We start from the raw sequence: 21,572 nt of genomic DNA, 5'->3' as shown, positions 1-21,572 counted from the left end.
TGTTTCATTTCAGTTGCAGACTCTTTAATTCTTTCATTCGATGCTGAAATGCTCCACTTTAAAAGGACTGAAACAAACATTTTCAACTTTTCTAAAATTTTTTTGGGTGAAATAATTTGTCAGATTCAACATGGATTTGTGAATAATTGTGGTTCCCTTAAAAGCACATTTTTTTGAATTAAATTTATTACATGCAGTAAAACCATGCCCAGCTCTACCTGGAATTTCCTTGCACACAATGCACACTAGCCCTCTGTCAGTGACAAGCTTAATTAATATCCCCTTCTACACCCATCCACTTCTCACCTCCCAAATGACCCCTGTCAATACACATGCTATAGATGTAAAGAACGTACAACAGCCCCATAATACTGTACTGTGCAGGAGATTCTTCATTTGAGTCAGAACTTACCCTTTCAAAGAAAGGTGAGAAATAACAATTTAAAAGTTATTTAGAGTAATGCTTGCTTCAAAAGAACACACTTAACAGTGGCTTTTCTAGCTTGAGAACTAGTCTAAGGTATGTTTACCCAAATGCGGCAAATTCAGCCTGGGTTCTCAAAAGTAAAGTTTTTGAAAGTACTGGTTGGAGGCAGAATGGGAGCTGTATCAAGGTCATTAAAGGTATTAGCTCTTCAGAGCTAAAGGGAAAGTTCTGTTTGTGACAGTAAAATGGGCACACCTACCTCAACGATACAGTTTGGATGTATTCCCTTTCTGTGACCATTTCACTACCCCTCTGGTTTCCAAGGCTGACACTGCAGCTCTGCAGCAACTCCTCTCCCTAGCCAGTCTTCCCACTACGAGGCAGAAAAGAGGACAATACAGCACAGAAATACTATGGAGGAAAAGCCAGATCCAAACCATGGTTTCATTCAGTGTAGTCTGAATTGTTTATTCTCTGGAAAAAAACTGAGATAGCTAACACCAATATAGCTGCCATCATGGGCACAAAGGAGATAATGCACCTCTACTGATGCAGTAGAGGTGAATTTCTATAACTGACCTTTTTTAGGTTATCCAAAATGGGTTAAAAATGAGAAGGATTTCACAAACATGCTTAAGGCCATTATTCAGATACAGCCTGTATTTAAATACATCTCCTCAACTGGTTAACATCTGTTTTCATAATAAGGACAGGAAGAACAATTACATCATCTAGTGTAACTTCCTGTATAATGTAAGTCTTTTTCTGTCAGACATTCCTGTGTTTAACTAAAATTATGTTTAACAGAAATACTTCTTCTGGGAAGCTGCCCATTCTTGATTTGAAGACTTCAGGGGATGAAGAATCTACCATCTCCCTTGGTAGTTTGCTCTGATTTCTGTTAAAATATTGCTTGCCTTGCCTACACAGATGACTTCTGAAATATGTCAGTGTTTCATCACCTCAAAGGGCTGCCAACAAGCTCGCACATGGAGTGTGAATTCCACCACGGAGAAGAGCAGGTAGAGAGACACGCTTTACTAAGTACATCACTGCTAAAAAAAACAAACAAGCCAAAACAAACAAACAAACAAAAAAAACCCCCACAACATCAACATGTCCCCAGAGCAGTGGGGAAGGCACAACACTTTCAGTTCTATCTCAATTCAGGTTGCTGGATTAAATGGAAACCTAAGATGTCTTTGTCTAACAACTTTCACTACCCACTTGACTTTGCTAACTCTCAGTAAAAACTTCCCCCTTTTTTCACTGCCCACCGTATGACAAACATTTACTTTTTAATATATCAACTTCCTTTTTAAAGGCTGACAGAAACAATACTCCCATGAAGCACTCCATGTCCTATGTCAAGCTTTGAGCAAGAGACACTCAAGGAAAGTGCAAAATACTATGTCCTGCCATAGAAAGAAAGAGAAGCATATAAAGTCAGAGTTCTCAAATGTGTGCTGCCCACACCAGGTCAGAGTTATATGCTGTTTCAGGATTTGCTTAATAGCATATGTAGTCATTCACACCCATGGTTATGCAGAAAGGAGATTCCCCAAGGGTGTACCCAGACGACAAGGAATCTGTTCTCAAAGTTTCTAATCTCCTCTTCCTCACTCCCGTGACTGTGCCATAACTTTTCAATAGCCCAGTAAAATGGGTGCAGCACTGTTTGTTTGGTGGATCAGTTAATATTTCCAAAGTGCATCAAGACATACAGCCCCAAATTCATACTAAAAATGTCACTGAGAGGAACATTCCAGCCCCTTATCTAAGACTCAGCCTGTAAAGAAGGGAGGTTGTAGCTGGAGGATGTTCTTGGCATGAGAGAACTGGGACCTTATCTGCTGCTAAAAGTCACCTGAAGCTGCCTGGCCACACAGCAACACAGCACAAAGCTGAAGAGAATGAAATGCAACTGAACCATCACAAATAAGTATCCTATTAAACTCATAAGGCAAACAGTATTTTGCCTTTGAAGATCTGGCAATCTATTCTTCCGTCACACCTCATTAGCGATGAAACTTCGGCAATGCCATTAAGGAGCATTTCCTAACCTGAAAGATACTGTTCACTGCAGAATGGTTGTGGGAGGAGAAAATAGTCAGCAATATGGATCAAAACCACAAAATAGGGAAGCAGGTGTTCATGCAGAATAGAGCTCATTTAGCAATGTCTTAGTCACAGGGATAGAGAGCACTGAATTAATATACCCGCCAGTCCCACCAAAAGCCTGCAAAGGGCTAGTAGAGACTTAGGAGGTGATTAGTCACTGCTTTCTCCCTAATACACAAACTGAAACAATATGCATTTTCGTCATTATTTGTCTCAAGCACTCCTATTGCTCTCCCAAAGCCAGTGCAAGTACCAGCAAATTTGAAGGTGATGGCTATTTATTTCTACGATGGAACTTGCTAAGCCCAACCGTCTTGTTAGCTGAACGCTAGCCTTTGCACTAACCCGCTTCTGCTGCTCCTACCACCGGCACCACCACATTTTCCTTCAGTACCTTCACTTCTCAGTTACTGTTTCTTTTTGCCAAAACATTCCCTTTCCAGGCACACAGCACCTAACCCAGGTCTGCAGCAGACTGCGGGCTCCCGTTTCACCCTCCCAGTGCCTGACACTGAGATTTCTTGGTACTCTTGGTCAGCCTGGGAGGTGTCATGCAGAAAGCCTAAGGTACTGAATAAATTTCACAGGTAGCCAGTGCAGCTGTGCTAAGGGAGATTTGGTCCAATACAGCTAGGATAAATAGTTTCTAAACCTTCGTAAAGCCTTTTTCTAACAGGTTAAAATACTTGTGCTGCAGTCTGAGAACACACTGTGATGGTACGTGGGAGAATCCAAAAGCTGACATGGCTACCTTCAGTGTGCAAGCTGAACAAAATGCAAAAGGTGAAGAAACCAGCTAAATAATGAGGAAAAGTGCATTAGGTCAGTACAGTTCATTCTAGCTAAGTGTAATTAGCAGGAGAAGGAGAAAAAATTAAGTCACGTTCACAATGTCCTTTCAAGTGTTCAGGGACATGTAACTTTGCAAAAATGTTTTGATTAATATAAATATCCCAAATATAATCTTCAGTGTCCTTACCTACTTGTACAAGCAACCTGAGTCACACACTGCTTGAGACCATCATAAATTTATATTATAATCCCATTTAAATCTACGCATAAAAAATAATATACATAACACCTCAAAAAATGATAATTCTGGGCCTATTTCAGGGAGTGGCATGTTCTTAATCTTAAAGATATACTCAGTATGATTTTTTTTAATGTCCTCACTGTCCTCCTTAAATTGTTGAAAGGGTCTCAATGGTAAAAATATTTTTTCATTTGATGCTCTTGCTTAATGTTTCTCCATTTCACATGGCTTGAAGAGTGGAACAACATTCATCAAGTCTCCATCCTGGCTGTGAGCCACTAGCGAAATGCCTTTTGGTTTGCATGTGCTATACAGTAGAAGTTTGTTTAAACAAAGTACCGCTATTTCTATTTAAATTTTAAAATAATTACTAAAATCTTTCTTTTCATATTAGGTTCAGCAAATTGTTCCCTTCTTTAGAGCTGGGGAAGGTTTTTTAGCAAATTTTCATGTATGTTTGCCAAAAAACATTGTTGCAGGCAAAACTATTGGGGGCAAAACTATTTGCGAATTCAACTAGATCTTGATAACTACTCTGAGCATACAAAATAAAAAATGGTAAGACTTTGGACATACTGGAAGTCCTGATTAGGCAATTTCTGAAATAAAAAATTCAACTTGCAATTCCAGAAATCTGAAAAAAATTAATCAGAAGTGCTTCATTTGACCCTAAATCAATGTTGTTCCTTTTTCAGCTTATTTTAGATTGTTCAGAAAACTCACACTTTTACTGTCTATATTCAGATTAAAACGTTTTTCTTTTGTTCAGTTTTACGAGCTAAACAGGAAATCATTTATTTACACATCCATAGCCATTTGCAACTTTTTTAACAAAAATAAAATGATGAGTCTGAATTGAACTACAGTAGGACAGCAAGCTGGATATCCTGAAATACTAAACATGGTAGAACTTTCTAAGCATCTGCATGTGTACATAATGGCTACTATTCTTCCTTCAGAGACACTAAAACCAGATTTCTAAAAATCTGCAAAAACAAGGAATTTGATCCAGGGGAGAAAGTGCCACCCAAAATTTTTTTGATCCATGATTTTCCTCAGTGACAATGTGTTGTTCATGACCCGGGAAGTATTGAACTAATGCAAGTCTCAAAGCCCCTCTATGAAGACAGAGTAGTTGCAGTAAAGAGATTTCCAATCAAGCCTGTGAAGACTAACAACTGCTACTGCTCCCAGCCAAACCACTCACCAAATAATTGCTTGGAAGATATGTTACTATTTCTTCTTAAAAAAGAAGACTAGACAGAAAGCACAAGGCCACACAGAATTGACTTCTCCGTGCCGATATAACAACCCTCCCCCTTCTGTAATGCATGTGAGCCTGTAACGGTAAGCAGTGACCATGCAGAGCAGTGAAGAGATTTCATCTGGAGCATCAGGAAAGTACACGATTCTTCTAGTAGAGCCCAGGAGGTACTGCATGAGCGACAGCTACTCTCTGACAGTGAACGCCATAGATACCTCTTCATCTATTTGAGTGTCCATTCGTTTTGATGTGGGTTGTGTCTCTCTGTTCCGGATGGGAATTGTGTGCTTGTACAACAACACCAGGAGCAAAGTGCTTCTTGATTGCTGCAGCTCCTCAGGCCTGGAAGCCAAAAGCTGACGCTCTCTCTCGGAGCAGCTCCCGGCACAAATGACAACTCCAGCTCCCTGTGAATGAAGAAATCCTTCTTGTATATACAAAATCAAATCCAAATACTCAAGAGTTTGCTTGTGCTTGAGTAGGATATCAAATATTCCTCACACTGGAATTGCCAGTCTGTTTCTGAGGCAGGCTCTGTTCCCCTGATGCTGTGTTCATAGGCTCTCTACACAAGTCACAACACAGCTGGGATGTGCATCGCCACTAGGTGTTTTGTATTTTGACACTTTTAATACATCATTTCCTAGTTAAACAGAAACCTCAGCCAACCATTAGTTCCATTTCAGAATTTTCCCCTCCTAATTTAGTTTCCTCTTTATCAAAGTTAAAAACATTTAGCTCCTGCATGCATGATTGATTTGTAATCATTCCTGTCTCACCCCTCATGTAAACTGCAGTCATTCCCACTCAGGTGTCTCCTCCTTTATTTCTACTGCTCTTTGCAGATTTCAGTCAGAGAACCAACAATTGTAAGGCACCAGTTCCTCTGCTCCAAAACCAAGGGGCAAACAACACACAGTAGTAGTATTTTCAAAGGGAATCCCCTGAGGGGAATACAACTCTGTACCAAACATAACACAGACTATACAACTCTTACCCTTCCCAGGTACAGATAGGCCAGAGAACAATGAACATTATTTCTCTTAATCCAGTCGCCTGACAACAGTCTCTCAGCTATTGCTGAGACTGTCTGGGACTTTGATCTGACTCTTAGGAAGTCAGAAGTCACAGTTCATAGGAGCTCAATTCAGTTGCCTAAACTGAGGTGTCAAACACCATCTGGGACATCATAAGGTACCCATGACCTTCAAAAGGGCCATGTTCTTGAAGAGGAGGGAGAGGCCAGGCAAGATTGCATAGGACATCTTGGATAGTGGTAGACATCTATATCTACACATTTTATTTCCTTCCATTGCTACCTGCCTCTGCTTTGCTGCTGCTTCGTTAATCCTGCTTGGCCCAAGCCACCTTTCTGAAATTCTTCCCTTCCCCACAAGGACTTTTATTGTGATTTTCAAAGCAGACTTCAACATACTTTACCTTCTGGGGGCTCAAAGACTGGTGGATTCAAGCAATACATGTGATAGCCACGGTCACAGTCATCACAGAAGAGCAGCTGGTCCTGATGCAGGGTCATTGGGGAGACAGTGGGGAAAGGAGAAGAGAGAGGGAGGAAGAGAGAGAGAAAATGATGTAAATTAGTCTTTTGGCAAGGTGAAAACATAAGCATGGTTACCAGTAGTGCTCAGTTATGAGCACAGATCTGCAACAAAGGGGTTACTGGGAACAGAAAAGGCTACACAGATCACATCTGTGCATCCAGAATCAACCATCATACTTCCGACAGGCCACAGAGAGCCCTCTTTATCACAAGGACAGTTTAGTTTCTAATGGGAAAATCTCTTCCAGAGCTGGAGGACTTCCTCTCCAAGGTGGCTTCTTGATACAGGAGCGCAAGCTGCTAGACAGGTGATATGCTGTACTGAGAGAGCAGAACCAGCATCCCCACTTCGCTAGGCTCCAATATGACCACACTCTGGGTTTCCCTCATTCGAGGGAGCCCTTTCTCAGCAAAAGCCTAGACTTAGCCAACTTTCTAAAACTCAGCTGAGTAGGGAGCACTCTGTGAAATAGATGGAAATGACTGGTCCCCACCATGCGGTCTGCATCTCTTTCATACACTCAGGGGGAAAAAAAAAAATGCTCTGAAAGCATCCCCTGTTCCTAGCAGAACAGTTCCCTACTTTCAGTTCTTCTCATTTAATGATAAAGCAAAACAAAAAATTGGGCTTCAAATTTATTATGCTATAGGGAATGCAGATAAACTAATCATCTCTAAACTTCTTTAGCCACTGTCAATTCTCAAAGTTTCTCACAGACTATCAAACACCCTTATCATCAGATTTTAACTGAAAAGAGCAGAAAGAGGATATTGTTCAGCTGCAGGCTCTGGATCACAGCTTGGAAGTCACTCGAATAGGTGATGAGAGAGAGGCTTAGTCCTCCCAATTCAAGTGTTGTCATAATTCCCAAGTCTTATAATTAATCTTAAAAATCATGCCAAGGAACTAAGTAAAATCAGGGACAGAAGAGACATACCTGCCATCTGTGGGCTAATCACCCATTCAAATCTACTCCTGTTTACAATATTGAAAATATTACCCTTCTGCTGCTTCCTGCAACATGAGTTTATGGCCTCCAACTAGTTTCTGTTGAGCAAGCATCCAAACCACAAGCATTGTCATCTTAAGTGGCTCTATATGATACCTATAGTAAATTCAGCAAAGACCAGCAGCTGACTGGGTCACTAAGGAGGAGTACAGCTCCATTCTCAGAAGTGGCTCTTCCTAGGAAATGTATGGAAGCAGCAATAAGACACTGACCTGTGCCATTGCCAGTGCTTCTCAAGGGCAGGCATGACAGCAGCTTGCACTGATATTTGTTTGTATGAAAAGGTAAATAAACTCACATCGTTCTCAGAGGTCCCACAAAGGCTGCAGGATTTGCACTCAATGCACTGCCATTGATAGGTTTTGACAGCCTCAGTCATGTTTGTGGTGAACTGCAGGCAGGTCGGGTGTCCTGAGGAAGATTGGAAACAACTGTCATTGTTAAGGATCATTTAGTTATTGCTAATTAACTGGCATTAAGTTTGGGAACAGAACGCACATGGACATGGACTGATCACAACATGGGCTGCAACTAACAGATACCAAAGAGAAAAGCAGGCATTAACCTTTTCGCTGCCGGGCACAAGAGAAAATCAGAGTCATCCCCACCCATTCCCCCATTAGCAAAGCAGTTTTATTCAGAGCTCTTAAAAATGGTTTGGTTTGGGTGTTGGTTTTTCTTTTTCTTTTTTTTTTTTTTTAAGGAAAAAAAGAGAAGGGTGAAATCAGACACAAACCCAATTTCAGAGAGAGCCCATCCATTTTAATAGAAATTGGACTACAGTTTCAATTGCCTTTGATTCAACCTAACTGAAAGACCTGGCTGAAATGAGGTAATTCTCCACTTCAGAGCTTCCCTTCCTTGTGTTCAAATGGGTGGAGCAATTCTGTAAACTTTGCTTAAAAGGAAGCAGTAGCATACAGAGAAGAGGCAATACAGGATGGAGAAATATTGCTTTTACTTTTTTTAAGAGCTCTGCCACTAAAGTTGGTTGGCACAGAAGAAACCAAATTGCACAGCTAACCTTCCAGGATCAAAACAAGAAACCAAAAGGAAAAAAATCCCACGCCAACTCCCATAACAAACTAAATGAAAGGAATAAAGAAGGGAAAGCTAGCAGAGCAGTCACATCTAATTGGGAAGGACAAATTGCCAGAGTTACAACTCCCGCCCCTACATGCATGTCGACTCCAGCTTTGCAAAACAGCGGTATCACAGTAGCAGGGTCAGCAATGGGCTTTCTGGAGGGGAAAATACAAACAAACAAACAGACCAAAGGTAGGATCAGTGTTCCTTCTGCAAAACAAAACAAGAAAAATATATCGCTGAAATAAAGTACTGTACTCCCAAATCACCCATATCAGGCTGAGGCAGTCTTTAAGTCACCTGCAGTAAGCTCCTGCTTTCCTTCTTGGAAAGCCCTGTATTTAGCACTCCTCTCTGACACACATCAGCATTCATAGTGTGCAGAGTCTAGAAGGGGACAGGGATACACAATTGCTCACCTCTGTGCATACCTCAAATACAGGTACACACATCCCACGCTACTGAATTCTCGTTCTAGAAACTTACACCATTAAATGCCCAGGTTTTTCCACCTCTAGCAGACTTCTTGTTCTTAGACAAGAAAAAAAAAAAATCTTTTCTACCTCCCCTGGTATAAGTACCTTTTTAGGGAGGCTGGAGTAGGGAACAAAAAGCTGTTTCTCTAGCAAGAAGAAAAGGCATGGCTACAGTAGGTGTGGGCAGAGCTGTGCCCTCTTCATTACCACACCTGTCAGCACTATTTTGCTGTGCTATACTGTCCCATCACCACTCTACAATATATAGAAGCTTCTACATTTTCTAGTTAGTGAAGCAAGCAGTTGCTGAGAAGTGCAGGGTAACGCAATAATACTGTAAGAAATATTTTTCCTTTATGTGCCCATGCTGTCACCAAAGAGCGTAATAAGGATTTTGATTCTCCAGTTACATTCGCATGGTAGTGACATGAAAACTAAACCCATCCAACAAAGGAATGTGTGTACATAAGTTATTAAGGGAATTGAATAGAAAATAAAGGAGACATTTAAGGAAGGAGGGATCAATGACACTGTTAATACCAATCTCATAAGCCTTTGAATAAAGAAATATTTTGACAGTATTGATAAGCTCAGATTAACTAAGAAGATCACTAGTTTTTGGAGCCCTTGAAATGTCAGCACAAAATGAGAGTCAGGTTTTACTGAGATTTACAGTGGACCAAACTCAAACTAAAGTTCTGGGGACCTTTAAATCTCGACTGTCCAGGAGATCTTGTGAAGTGCGACCTTTTCTTGCTGAGAGGACCTCATATATTTTCTGATACTACCAAACTGGCAAAACCTGACATGACACTGAAATGATTCTCCAGGGCTGATTTACAGCAAACACAAAACCTCATTCCAAACACTAGTAAATAGCACAAATGTGCCACACTGCACATCAGGGAAGAATTCATCCCAACAGCCACAACTCAGCTTCCAAAAAGGTTGTGTAGTACTGGAATATATCAAAGAAAACAACTCATACAGGGACGTGAGTTAATCGGAGAGTTAAATAGCTTCAGTCACATTTGAAAAGAAACAGAAAGAATGGAATCAAACTTACAAAAATAAATCAAGGCTAAATGCATACCCATAGGCACATACTCATTTGCTTGCACACACACACTGCTCCCTGCAGAGTCTCCACCTAGAGAATCTCTCTTTCTTGAACCACAGTAAGCTCAGGATTTTGTTCACTGCTTTATCTCTGTCCCTTATCATGTCAGTCCCACTCTCTTCCAGTTATCAGTCTTGACTGTCCAGTTTCTCGCTTCCCTCAAAAATACCTTTGCACCCTTTGTTTTCTGCACTGCATCTCATATTGATACTGCCCCATCCTTGAAGTGAACCATCCCATATTTTAGAGATCTTTTCAAGAACTATGCCCACCACAAGCCTAAAAGAAATGGGCTGATGTGGGTTGAGGATCTCTTGGAAAATAACAATAGTGGAGGGTCACTGTGACTTCTTTTTAGCAGAAATGCTAAAATCTTTTGCAGAAAATAGCAATTTATTCACTCTATCAGGCTCTCTCTCTCCAAATGTTGTGACTGTGAAGGAGGCCAACAAATGCCCACAGTCATGTCTGCATAGCCACAGAGTACTCTGTTAGCTCAGGGCTTATTACACGTCTAAAGAAAAACGAATGCCTCGTGGATATGTCTTTCTTTAGTCTCCAAGTCAGACCCTCCTTCACATTAAACAACCTCCCTTGTGGTATCATGACCCCAATCTAATGTAGTTGGAAAGACTATTTTTACTTATGCCAGCAGCACGATGAGGCACTGTAGCATACTGCAAGCATGTCAGTAGATGCTCATGCTCCAAAAATGAAAATCCTTTCTTCTGCCCTCCCTGCTCTCTTTCATCATGATCTCTCTGTTTTCCTGCCACTTTGGCTCAAAACCCAGTGTTCTTCATGACCTACAAGAAAATTCACTGGACCAAAACTTGCTGGAGCTGTGTTACTGAACACCATCCCTGCTCCAGATCAAAGGATTTCTTGCTATTGCCTTTGTGGCAGAATATCCCACAGAGAAAGCCCTACAGCTGCATTCAGCAAGCCACTGTTGGTAGATTCAAAATCATTTAAAAAAAAAAAAGTAGTTCACCTTATAAATATTTTTGCTCTACACAAAGAGCAGTCCAGAATGTGGTTCAAGATACAGATTCTGTTGTAGCACATGAGCCAGAGAACTGGAAAGACTTTCTTGCTTAGTTTCATCAGTTACATGGTCAAGAACAGGAAATCATCTCACTTCTCCAATCTTGTGATAAACTGCATTTACTATAGTTAAGGAGTGCAGTAAAGGGTCTGCAGCTGGAACTCAACTAATTATTCAGGTGGTGCCTTAGCCCTGGCAAACTCTAGATCACTCTCACATGTCTGTATCAGCTCTGCAGATCTAGCAGGAGTAAGAAGTAGCACATATTTATGGTGTCACTGGAGTCAATAGCCAGAACTCTAAAATACACCCAGGGAGCAGTTCTGTTGAAGAAGAAGGTGATATGTTAACATCGACAGTTTCTAATCTACCATAACTACTCTCTACCTAAACTTCTGCTATGCCACAATAGCTATAAAAAATACAGACAATAAAACTCTCACTGAGAAGGTTTCCAACAGCTCGTCCCTTTGTCTTAAACCAACATTTTAAAATATAGATCAGCCCTGAACGTTCCCCCATCTTTGTCAAAACTCAAGTCTGGATCTGAACCCTGCGACTGAGACTGTATTTTATAGTGACATCCACGTTTCACATGCCACTGGCTTTAATTTTACACTGTGTCCACTACACATCTGATCTGAGGAGTGGAGGGGGGAATCATTTCAATGACCGCTTCTAGACTTCTGCACTCAGTGCAATTGCAGGCTGTCAGTAAGGAAAATTTTAACATAAATATCCTTAAAAAAAAGCTAAAAATCTCTGCTGCTTACACTGGCTGTGTAGCACTAAAGACCAAAAATGCCATTAAAGGGCAGGAGCAATCTGCTGCACCCAGGCATTTTGTGACCAGTGAAGGCCTTAGAACGGCTCATTAGTGCTTCTTCAATAATGGATTCTGCACTGCAAGATTGATTGCAGCCATGTGCTCTGTCACACCGCCACAGACTATTTAAGTTAACAATTCAATCAATAACCTTTTTCAAACAAAAGCAGAGATTATATTGAGAAAAAAATAAGCAAAGACTCCTTTTCCAAGCAAATGTAAAATTATTTATACAGACTAAAAGGAATATTCACCCACTTTCTCAAGGCACATATATCCAGTGCTCAGTGTCTCTGTCAGACGACAGTGTTGTATTTTTCAGTTCTTTCCTTTATCTTCAATGTGGTGGGTTTTTTAATCAATAGCATAATGAAACCCCACAGGGCTCCTGACTGTCTCATGTCAGAATTCATTCCATAACTACTCAGGTCTTTAAACAACTACAAATACATATTACAGATATAATGGCCAATGTCACAGGAACTCCATCCAAAAAAAGTAGTTTTACATGCAAAGAAACTGCAAAGTCAGACTTTCCTCTTTCTAAGACTGAATAAGCATTTCTATGACTGATGTCATCATTAAACAAAATTATTACCATTATTTGTAACAAAGAAGGAAAAAGTAAATTGTAATTCTAATAAGGGACATCATTTTATGGTTATGATATAAATATTCTGCCTCATTTGTCCATCTAAAAATGCAGTTCACCAGAGTCACTGTAGTATAGCCAGTCCCACACATTCAAAAACTATGAGCCAAGTTTTTAAATCACTAGATTTTTAAAAATACATTTAGGTCACTTTTTATTTGCCTTTTAATTCTTGAGCCTTTTAGGGTTCCACTTTGAAAAGTTCCTGATGAAACAGAAAGATTAGGAAGTGCCCTGAAAAAAACAAACAAAACAAAACAAAACAAAACAAAAGGCTAAGTTCTGCTAGAAGCCCAGGACTCCAGGAGCTGGAACACCAAGGAAAAGACCAAACAACTCTAAGGGCTGAAAATACTGAGTTCTTAGCATTTGCCTGGCTCTTCCCATCTCACAGTGTCAAGGTGTTGTGATTTAGGGACATATGCCTGCCTTCTCAAACGGGAGTATTCACAAACAGGAGTCTTCAAAAGTATTCGTAGGGTGAGAATCCAAGGCACCAACTGCCACGGCACCTCTGTGATTTAGGGAAGCAGTAGCATGTCATTTAGGAAAAACTTAACTGATTTCCCTGAGGCCACCACAGGGGTCAGTGTCAGGAACTACAAATGAAGAGTCCTTGTCTCATCCTCTTCAGAACAGACCCCTCCTGAATTCAGCTTTTTAAATAAACAAACTAACGAACTAAAAAGGAAGTCTCACTCATAGGCAACATTGGGTTCGGCCATATTTTATTAGTATTAGAAAGAATGAGAGAAGAGGAAGTATTATCAATGTGAATTTCTATTTCCTGATGGAAAGGAGAAAACCTGGCTATTTCTCCCAATGTCCAATAGTATTGTGTTCCAGTGCTGCTAACTCTGCTAAAGACATGAGTCTGAAAGGACTCAGGGGCCTTGGTTAATAGATTGGTCACACTGACTTGGTGAGAGACCAACTTTCCTCTAATCTAATATGCTGCAATATGCCAGTAATTGTGGAAGAATTAACTCCTTTAATAATTGATGGAGCTCTGAAACCATTCAGCTGTAGCAGAGCTTATAGTTCCCATTATTTTGTTTTCTGGCCCTATATTCTTTCTGGCCAGTGTGGACAGAGCTTAAAACAAGCACACAAAAAAGTGCCGGGGCATTCTGCGGCGCTGGCACTCGGGAGCTGCAGCCAGCTGCACTCAAGGGATGGTAGTTTGCTTCCAAGTACTGCCAGTTCCAGTGAAGAAAGGCACGTAAATTACAGACAATTGCTCGAATATTCGGCACCAGTAGACAAGAACCCACTTTAACAGCTCACCCAAGAGACAAATAAAACCCCTGCGCAAAACATTGGTTCAATCCCAATATCAGTTAGGCAGACATAATTGGAGTCAATAGGAACTGAAAGCAGAATAGACCTGTGTTCAAAAGGCAATTACACTGAAGATCTTGAGGAAGTTATGAAATGGTTGCTTATTGAACGTGGTACTTCAAGCTAGCTCTCCTGTGTTAGCCCTGTTGTTGCTGTAGACATCTGACTTCCAAAGGGCATGGTGGGAATGCAGATCCTACTGAAATGCCCCTCACTTGCTGGAATATTTCTTTGCCATAGGAAAGGCAGTCCACCAGCTAGCCTGCTCAACTTGCTCTCCAGCTTTGACTATACAACACTGCATAATTTCCTCTAAAATGTTTTTAAGCTTGGAGAACATTAACTGGGACAAAGAACCTTGACTGCAAAGAGTGCATTGAGAACAAAATTTGGCTCAAAGGATATACGTGTGTATAAACAAAATCAAGGACCTGTGTAAATACGGATGCACGTACACGCAGAGAGAATAGATGCAGACAAGACAGACTAGTTCTGCCGGCACAGCACGGCAGGGAGCACCTGGATGGCATTCTGGGGTGACCTCCAGAGCACACAGAGGAGCTGTGAGCAAGTTATTCAGGCCATCCTAACGGTTTGTTAATCAAAACAGTGTATTACCCCACACCATTCTGTTGGTAGCATATGCAAGGGAATCACCTTTTCTAAGCCTCTAAAGCTGTGGTGGCTCAGGGCCACGAAACCAAGGAGCAGGCTCTGCCCCCGTCACTGGGGGAAAACCAAGCATCTGCTGCCTGGATCTCACAGCTAAGTAACATGGACGAGAGGTTCTGACATTACATGGGGAAAGGAAGAATTACTTATTGTTTAGACTCATTAAAGCCTTGAGCTCTAACATCTCAGGGGATGGGTCAGCTCGAGGCTGTCCTAGTCTGCAGCTGGAGCTGCTCAAACAGCCTTGGTGACAGGCCTGGAGGCGCGGAGGATAGTGCATGCTGGTGATGCCCTTGGCTCTGGGTGCAGGTTCACGAGAGGGAGGATGTGCCCTCCCTGGGTGCTAGCTGCTCTGTGTAAATCCCTCTGGCCGAGCAAGCCTGCCAAAGTCCATCCAAACCATCTCAAAGGGCTGAAACCTGGACCTCTATTTCAAGCAGTCCAGAGGTTGGGACTGTGACAAATAATTGGGGGGCAGCTCTGGGAGGCAGAACTCAAGCAAGAGGCACAGCACACCAGACTTGCTTCTCTAGCTTCACCACCTCTATAAAAGGCATAAAAAGAGAGGCAGACAATGGAACATGCACATCTACACACCCAACTCCACCAGTGTATGATTTAACTGTGATGAGACCCAAAAGCAGTCACATATAGATGGATCCAATCCTCTACTGCTTTGTACCCTGCTTTGACTGAAAAAGCTACCCTTCTGAATTGCAACGCCTACAGTGACACGGAGCAGCGGGAAGCAGGCCCACACCCGACATATCCTGCTCAATTCACTGCAGAGACGTGAAAATGCACAAGTAACAACAGCAAACTGGGCTCTGAGCCTTTGCAACTGAGGGGATCAGAAATGGACCCCCAACCTTAAAGCCAGTGGAAATACTGCATGCCCAGGATGTCCCATCGCAAAACCAACAAACACTCTGCTGCCTCCTTTCCCACACTGGCCCCTCTTAGACGCTGTTGGCTGCTGGACAAAATGGCTATTTCTTGCCTAAGAAAAATAATGTGGAAGCACTCAAATAACCTCATACTGAAGCACCAGCTTGTTAATGCACTGGTAAGTCACGCCAACACTGTACAATTCCTGGGGGTGAATTAGGTCAGAGTGACCTCCAAAAAACCCACCAGGCTGCATCTCTATGCATGCAGCATTATGGGTAATGATCTGCTAATTGCCAAGGGGCACTTGGGCTGCTTACCAATACCAACAGGAAGGAAACCTGCCTTCAGGCACTGCACAGATTCCATATGCCAGGGACATAGCTTCTAATAACAAGAATAAACCCATTTATAAAGCACAAACTGCTCAGGAAGACTGGCAATGAATGCTAATGCCATCCAGCAGGTACACCTAATGGAGGGTCAGCTGTGTAAAATATCCCTAGCAATATATCCCTTGCAATATTGCATTTGCTTGTAAAGTGAAGTAGGGGAAAAGTAGATGGAGATGAAAATGTGGGAGTGGGAGGAAGGCTGCTTATCTGGACAAGATGTATCACCACAACCTGGAAAGCCAACATCCCCTGTGCCTGGGAGACATTTTCGTTACCCTTCAACAAACTGCAGTGGAAAAAAGCTCCAACGCAGCTCCGACCTTGTCGCTATGCACTGCAGACTCCCCAGCCAGGCCAGCTCACACACCACAGAGCTTTCAATCAACTGGCAGGCTCACTAAACCCTTTCAAAATGAGCAACCAAGCAAAAATACTTGGTCATAAACACTAAAAATAGGAATGGAGGATTGGGTTTTGTTTTGCTTTTTAACTTGGTGAAGCCAGCTCTTCCCAGTGCATTAAATCCACTTCCCTGGCAGCCCACTTAGAACATAGCTTCCACCCCCCAGCCCCCAGGAGAGCCAAAATTTCCAGTTATAATCAGAGGAGTGGGGTAGTATTTAAATGCTAGAGAAACAACAGTCTGAATAGCCTTCCACTAGAGCACTACGTGAAAACTTTCATTAAAGCCCCCCATAAAACAAGACATAAGCTTTGCCCTTCCTCTCCTTCCTTTAATGTGAACAAGGACTCTGCCACCTGTTTGAACCAACTGACCCAGTAACTGCCCAAATACCTGGTCTTTCTTCGACATTCCTGGTGTTAAACTAGTGTGTTAATACAAACAGACAGCAGCACATCTGCAGGGTTTCCCAGTGCTGCCAACATACTGATATTCTCAAGGTAACACTTGAATAGACCAGCTCTCTAGACGTGCACTGGACCCTGCTGCTGCCATCTGCTAGCAAGGGTGCGAGATAGGGTCACACATACATAAACCACTCACCAACATTTCACTGGAATTTAGAACCAAACTGTATATCTGCCAAGGGTACCCCTGAAGCTTCAGGCACTGAAACTGTTCCTGGCCCACATGGATATCTGGCATGCCCACAGTGACCATAGCCCCGTGCTGTTACTCTGCACCAAATGGGTTTGCTCCTACACGGTGGCTGAACATTGGCTTTAAAAGGCTTTTCCCTCAGCCACTTTATAAGGAGGCCCTTGTTGTGTTGCAAGTAGGGCATAACCTCAGAATACAATTTCTGCATAAAAACAGTGTCTCACAAGGACCAGAACAAAAGCCCCCAAAGCCCCCAAAGCCACAAAACATGCCCACACATGGGCAGCACAAGCTTTCAACACTGACCCAACAAAGTGTGTCTAACCTGGGCTGGAGGAAGTCGTGGAAGGACATGCGGTTTCCCTGGGGCACTCCCAGCTTGGCCTCTCTGCTCAGATTACCCATGAGAGAGCGACGGCAGCAACGCCTTGTGACATGGGCATCTCTTTACTAGAAACAGGCTCATGTTCACCCAGTCAGTTCAGAGAGCATCAGCACAACCTCTTTGTATTACTGAAGCCCTCCTCAAGCACTAAGGGCTTCAGGTAGCACTTCAGAGGTGATTTCACCCATGCGCCAGGAAGCAGCCATCAATCAGAGCAACTGTCAGGCAAAAAAGGAGTAGCTTGGGTTTATGCAGATGAAATGGAGTAGGGGAGGAGAGCAGGAGAAAGGAGACAGTATTTCTGATCTCTGGACAAACAAGATTTCTCTCTAGAATGCATTAAGAACAACTCTAATTTCATTTGCTAGCACAATGGTTCCAGAAGTTTCAAATCAAATGGCAAACTCCAGAGAAATTATTTAAATGTCATCATTTTAATAATAAATAATCTTATTAACTATGCAGAAGACACTATGGCAATGCATACACAGTGACCTCTCTGCTGTTACATGAGGAAACTATGCATCATACAGGTAAATAAATTCAGCACATGATGGGTAAATGGTTCATAACCTATGGAAACATGCAGTAAATGCAAAAGGTCTGACTTTGCCACACAAGCATGCTGAACTGCTCATAATTTACACTGCTGCTAATATAGCAGTGTAGCTGCATACTGAGACACAACTTGAACTGCCTCACTCAACTAAACACAGACGAAAACAATTTTGAACAAGTTGATTCAGTCACTCATTGATTTAAAGAAACTCTTTCAGCTACTGAACAGGCAGAATTCTTAAAACACACTCTCCATTGTTTGTAATGCAGTAGTAGAAGCTGGAAAAATCTCATTGTCTACTGATTTTCTCCTTTTCCATTAGTTAAAACCTCTGTTTGGTTGGGAATTTTTAAGTGCCAGTGGAAACTTCATCAATATGGCAGCCACTTTTCACTTTCCCATCAAAATCCTAGCGATGTCAATATTTAGAGGGAAGTAATGGTTAACTGCATGCTGCAGAGCATCAGCAGGTGCTCAGTAGAGTAAGCAAAATGTTTTCATTTACTTTCTAAAAGGTGCAATTTCAGGATGATCTAAATATTTGATTTGTGAATCAAATATTTGAATCTGAATTTGGTTTCAGCCAAAAGAAAGTGGAAGGAGAGAAAGGGTTAAGAAATGGCAGAGGCAGAAACAGATTATTCAGAAAGGTTGAGACATTTTGTTCCAGTATTTTACAAACAAAAAGTTTGACTTTTCATTTTGAAACTGTACCTTGCTTCAAAAGTGAGCTTGATCTAATTGTTTTTAAAAAAGCAAAATATACTCATAAATTAAATGTTTCATTCAAGTTTGAGCAGATTTGGAAGGGGGAGAGAAAGGGTAAGGGTCGTTTCATTGAGGAAAAACAGAATGCATTTCATTTTGAATCAAACCAAAATTATTTCTCCCCATCAGAGTTTTTTTCTGTTCAGTTATTTGAACAATTCTGTTCAAATAACTCTGTAACAAAATGACGCCAGAGACACCAAAACAGTTGGATTTTTTTGCTTCTTAGTGGAAAAGTGCCATATTAAATTCCATTATTTATTTTCTCAGAGCTCACAAGACCAACCCTACCAGATTAACAAAGTCAAAAGGCAGGCCATTCTTTAACCTGTAACAAGTGAATACTATTCCTTTAATCTACACAACTGATATTTCATAGCAGCTAAATATCATCTTAGATTAAACAAGAAATTAGCCAGTTCCACTGCAGTGGACTCAAATGTCCCTCATTAAACAGTCTGCTAGTCATGTTCTTTTCCAGCACCAGAAGAATAACTGAAAAGAGACTATATGTAAGCAGAACATTATTTTATTTAATGCCAAAAAGTGATCTTCCGTGGTACTATTGGGATCTGTGAGTCTTATGACTGTGCTCTTAGTCAACTGCTACCTGGCTAATCAGACTGTTAATGGGCTGTTCTGTCAAAGCAAAGAGGTTGTAAAGTCCCCTCCTACAGGCTGGGCTGACAAGGGTCTGGGTACCCTCGACTCCTCTTAGCCTTAATGGCCATTGAGGGTATTCATCAGCCTCACTCACATTCACTATTAGCAACATCCTGTTACCCAAGAGATCTTTGGTAATTTTTGATGACAGGTACCTAACAGGGCCTAATTCTTATTCATATAAGCAATCACAGAGGAACCTAAAGGGTTCATCCATCCTTAGGAAATTCTTCTCTGTGATTTTTTTTTTTCCAGCTCTCTAAATACCTCTAAAATCCCATCCTTAATGGAACCGAGAAAGGGCCTGGAGAGCTGATTAATGAAGAGGCTGACCTGACCTTGCAAGGGAATTGAGGCTTACCTCTCCCTAGCCCAGGGGAGATCCGCTTCCCCAGGTGAAGGATTGCATGGCTGTGGACCAGTCACCTGAAGAGTATAAGAGCAATCTGAATTCAGAGAGAGTTTGTGGATAGTTAGTAACTGTCCAAAGCCTCTGGGCTGATGGACACATTCAGAGACACAAACACAGTCCTCAGTGTGGAAAGGCTGAAAAGAGCTGAAACCTGCTCTTTAAGAAGCCAGTTATCCCTGTAATGGATGAGACTGCTGAGCCAAGACCCAGTCACAGAATCCACTGCACTCTAAAATGACCTGTTGAGCCTGAGGAGAGGGCTGGAAAGATTTGAGTGTTATTTGATAGTATTAAGCCACTCCCAAGAGAGCACTGATGTGAAGCGACTATGATTTGTGAGCAGACATAGGCTCAAAACCACCCTAGGTAAACTCCACCATAGTAAGTGTCACACAAACTCAGAAGTTGCATCTCACTGGCTATCTAACACTAAAGTAAAAGTACCCCTTCAGTGACAGCACAGCTTTCAACTGGTTCTCATCCAATGATTTCCTCTCACCTTGGAGAGCTAGCCTCAGTACTGGCCACTGAAATCATCATATGAAGTAGTTAATGGCTATGGCCAATAAAATAAATCTAAATTAGTAAGCTAAGTCTTCAGCAATGCTTGAGAACACTCTAGCATTATTTAAAACCCCTAATCTGTTTCAAAAGAGATGGCTGTATCTGAAAGATTTGGTCACATTCTTTCTCCTCCTACAGCCCATAGTGAAGCCACATGGTTACTGACACCAGGACACTAACAGCAAAGACTGAAGAAGCATAATGAGAAGGGACTTCAGTCCAAGCAAAAAATGACCCTTAAAGACTCACAAACAACTGTATGAACCTAAAGATAAATTAGAATGTCTGTTATGAAAGATGAACAGCATGAGAAACAAAACTCTCTTCTCTGATAAAACCACTCAGCACAAGGCATTGAAGGGAGACTACGTCTGTTCCTTCTCAGGACATCCATCAGCTCTGAGCCCAAAGCAGAATCACCCCCTACAAGCTTTCCAGTACAGCCACCTTTCCAGTACTGCCACCTCACGCAGGCAGGTAGCAGCAGTTCAGAGAACTTCAGCCCACCACTCAGCTTGCAATATGCAAAGCATATGGCCTTTTCTATAGCAATGTCGTAATTTGTAGGTCATTCAGAGCTACTATAGCTACCTGAGACAACACTAAACAGAAAATGTTTCCAATCATATCCTGGATGACACTATTAGCAAATACAACACTGAGCTCCAGAAATTTGCACTTTTTAAAGGTAAATGGCATGGTTCTCCCATCATGGTACATACATCATGGTATCATGGAGAATCACAGGCTGAAAGGATGAAAGGTCATCAAATAACAGATTTGGTGAATTTCTACACACACAGCAAGGGCATTTGTTGACACAGCAACAAATGCAGTGAGGCTTTAAAAAATATACTGGTGAACTAAAAGGATGCCACAGGTGGATGGCTCTCATCTTGAGTCATTAAAATCAAAGACAGGACTAAACTGTTGGAAATGTCCAGCTTCGGTGGAGCAAAGAAAATACAATTTATAATATTTTCCAAAGGAAAACAGAGATCTTAAACACAACAAGCCACTGTTTAGACAAGCGTAGTCCCAAGCCCAGCCAAAACTAAGGGAACTAGTCAATGCCTAAATGGTCTCCTGTGTTTTCTGTAGTTGAGGTCCTACTGAGCCATCTTCAACACTAGGGATGGAACAGGGCAGAGAGAAGGCTGTGTTACTGTTAATGAGCATTAAAAGTTTGGTTTTAGAGGGAAAGGGTTATGTTTTTTTCATGATCTATTGGCTGATGG

At 41.7% G+C, this 21,572-nt stretch overlaps 1 protein-coding gene across 1 annotated transcript in view; it reads right to left on the bottom strand.

Annotated features, from left to right (window-relative positions):
• Window positions 1-5,181: 5,181 nt before the first annotated feature.
• DPF3 (double PHD fingers 3) overlaps window positions 5,182-21,572 on the bottom strand; it is a 172,867-nt gene continuing 156,476 nt past the window's right edge. The window contains exons 12-14 of the mRNA XM_067295673.1: window positions 7,715-7,827; window positions 6,286-6,367; window positions 5,182-5,252 (exon numbers count right to left, since the gene is read on the bottom strand). Of these exons, the coding sequence (XP_067151774.1) occupies window positions 5,182-5,252; window positions 6,286-6,367; window positions 7,715-7,827 (266 nt within the window). The remainder of the gene's footprint in view (window positions 5,253-6,285; window positions 6,368-7,714; window positions 7,828-21,572) is intronic.

The sequence above is a fragment of the Apteryx mantelli genome, chromosome 4, assembly GCF_036417845.1.
Source record: "Apteryx mantelli isolate bAptMan1 chromosome 4, bAptMan1.hap1, whole genome shotgun sequence".
Lineage (NCBI taxonomy): Eukaryota > Metazoa > Chordata > Aves > Apterygiformes > Apterygidae > Apteryx > Apteryx mantelli.
Note: the sequence above shows the minus strand (reverse complement) of the source record. Positions and strands in the feature narration are given on the sequence as shown.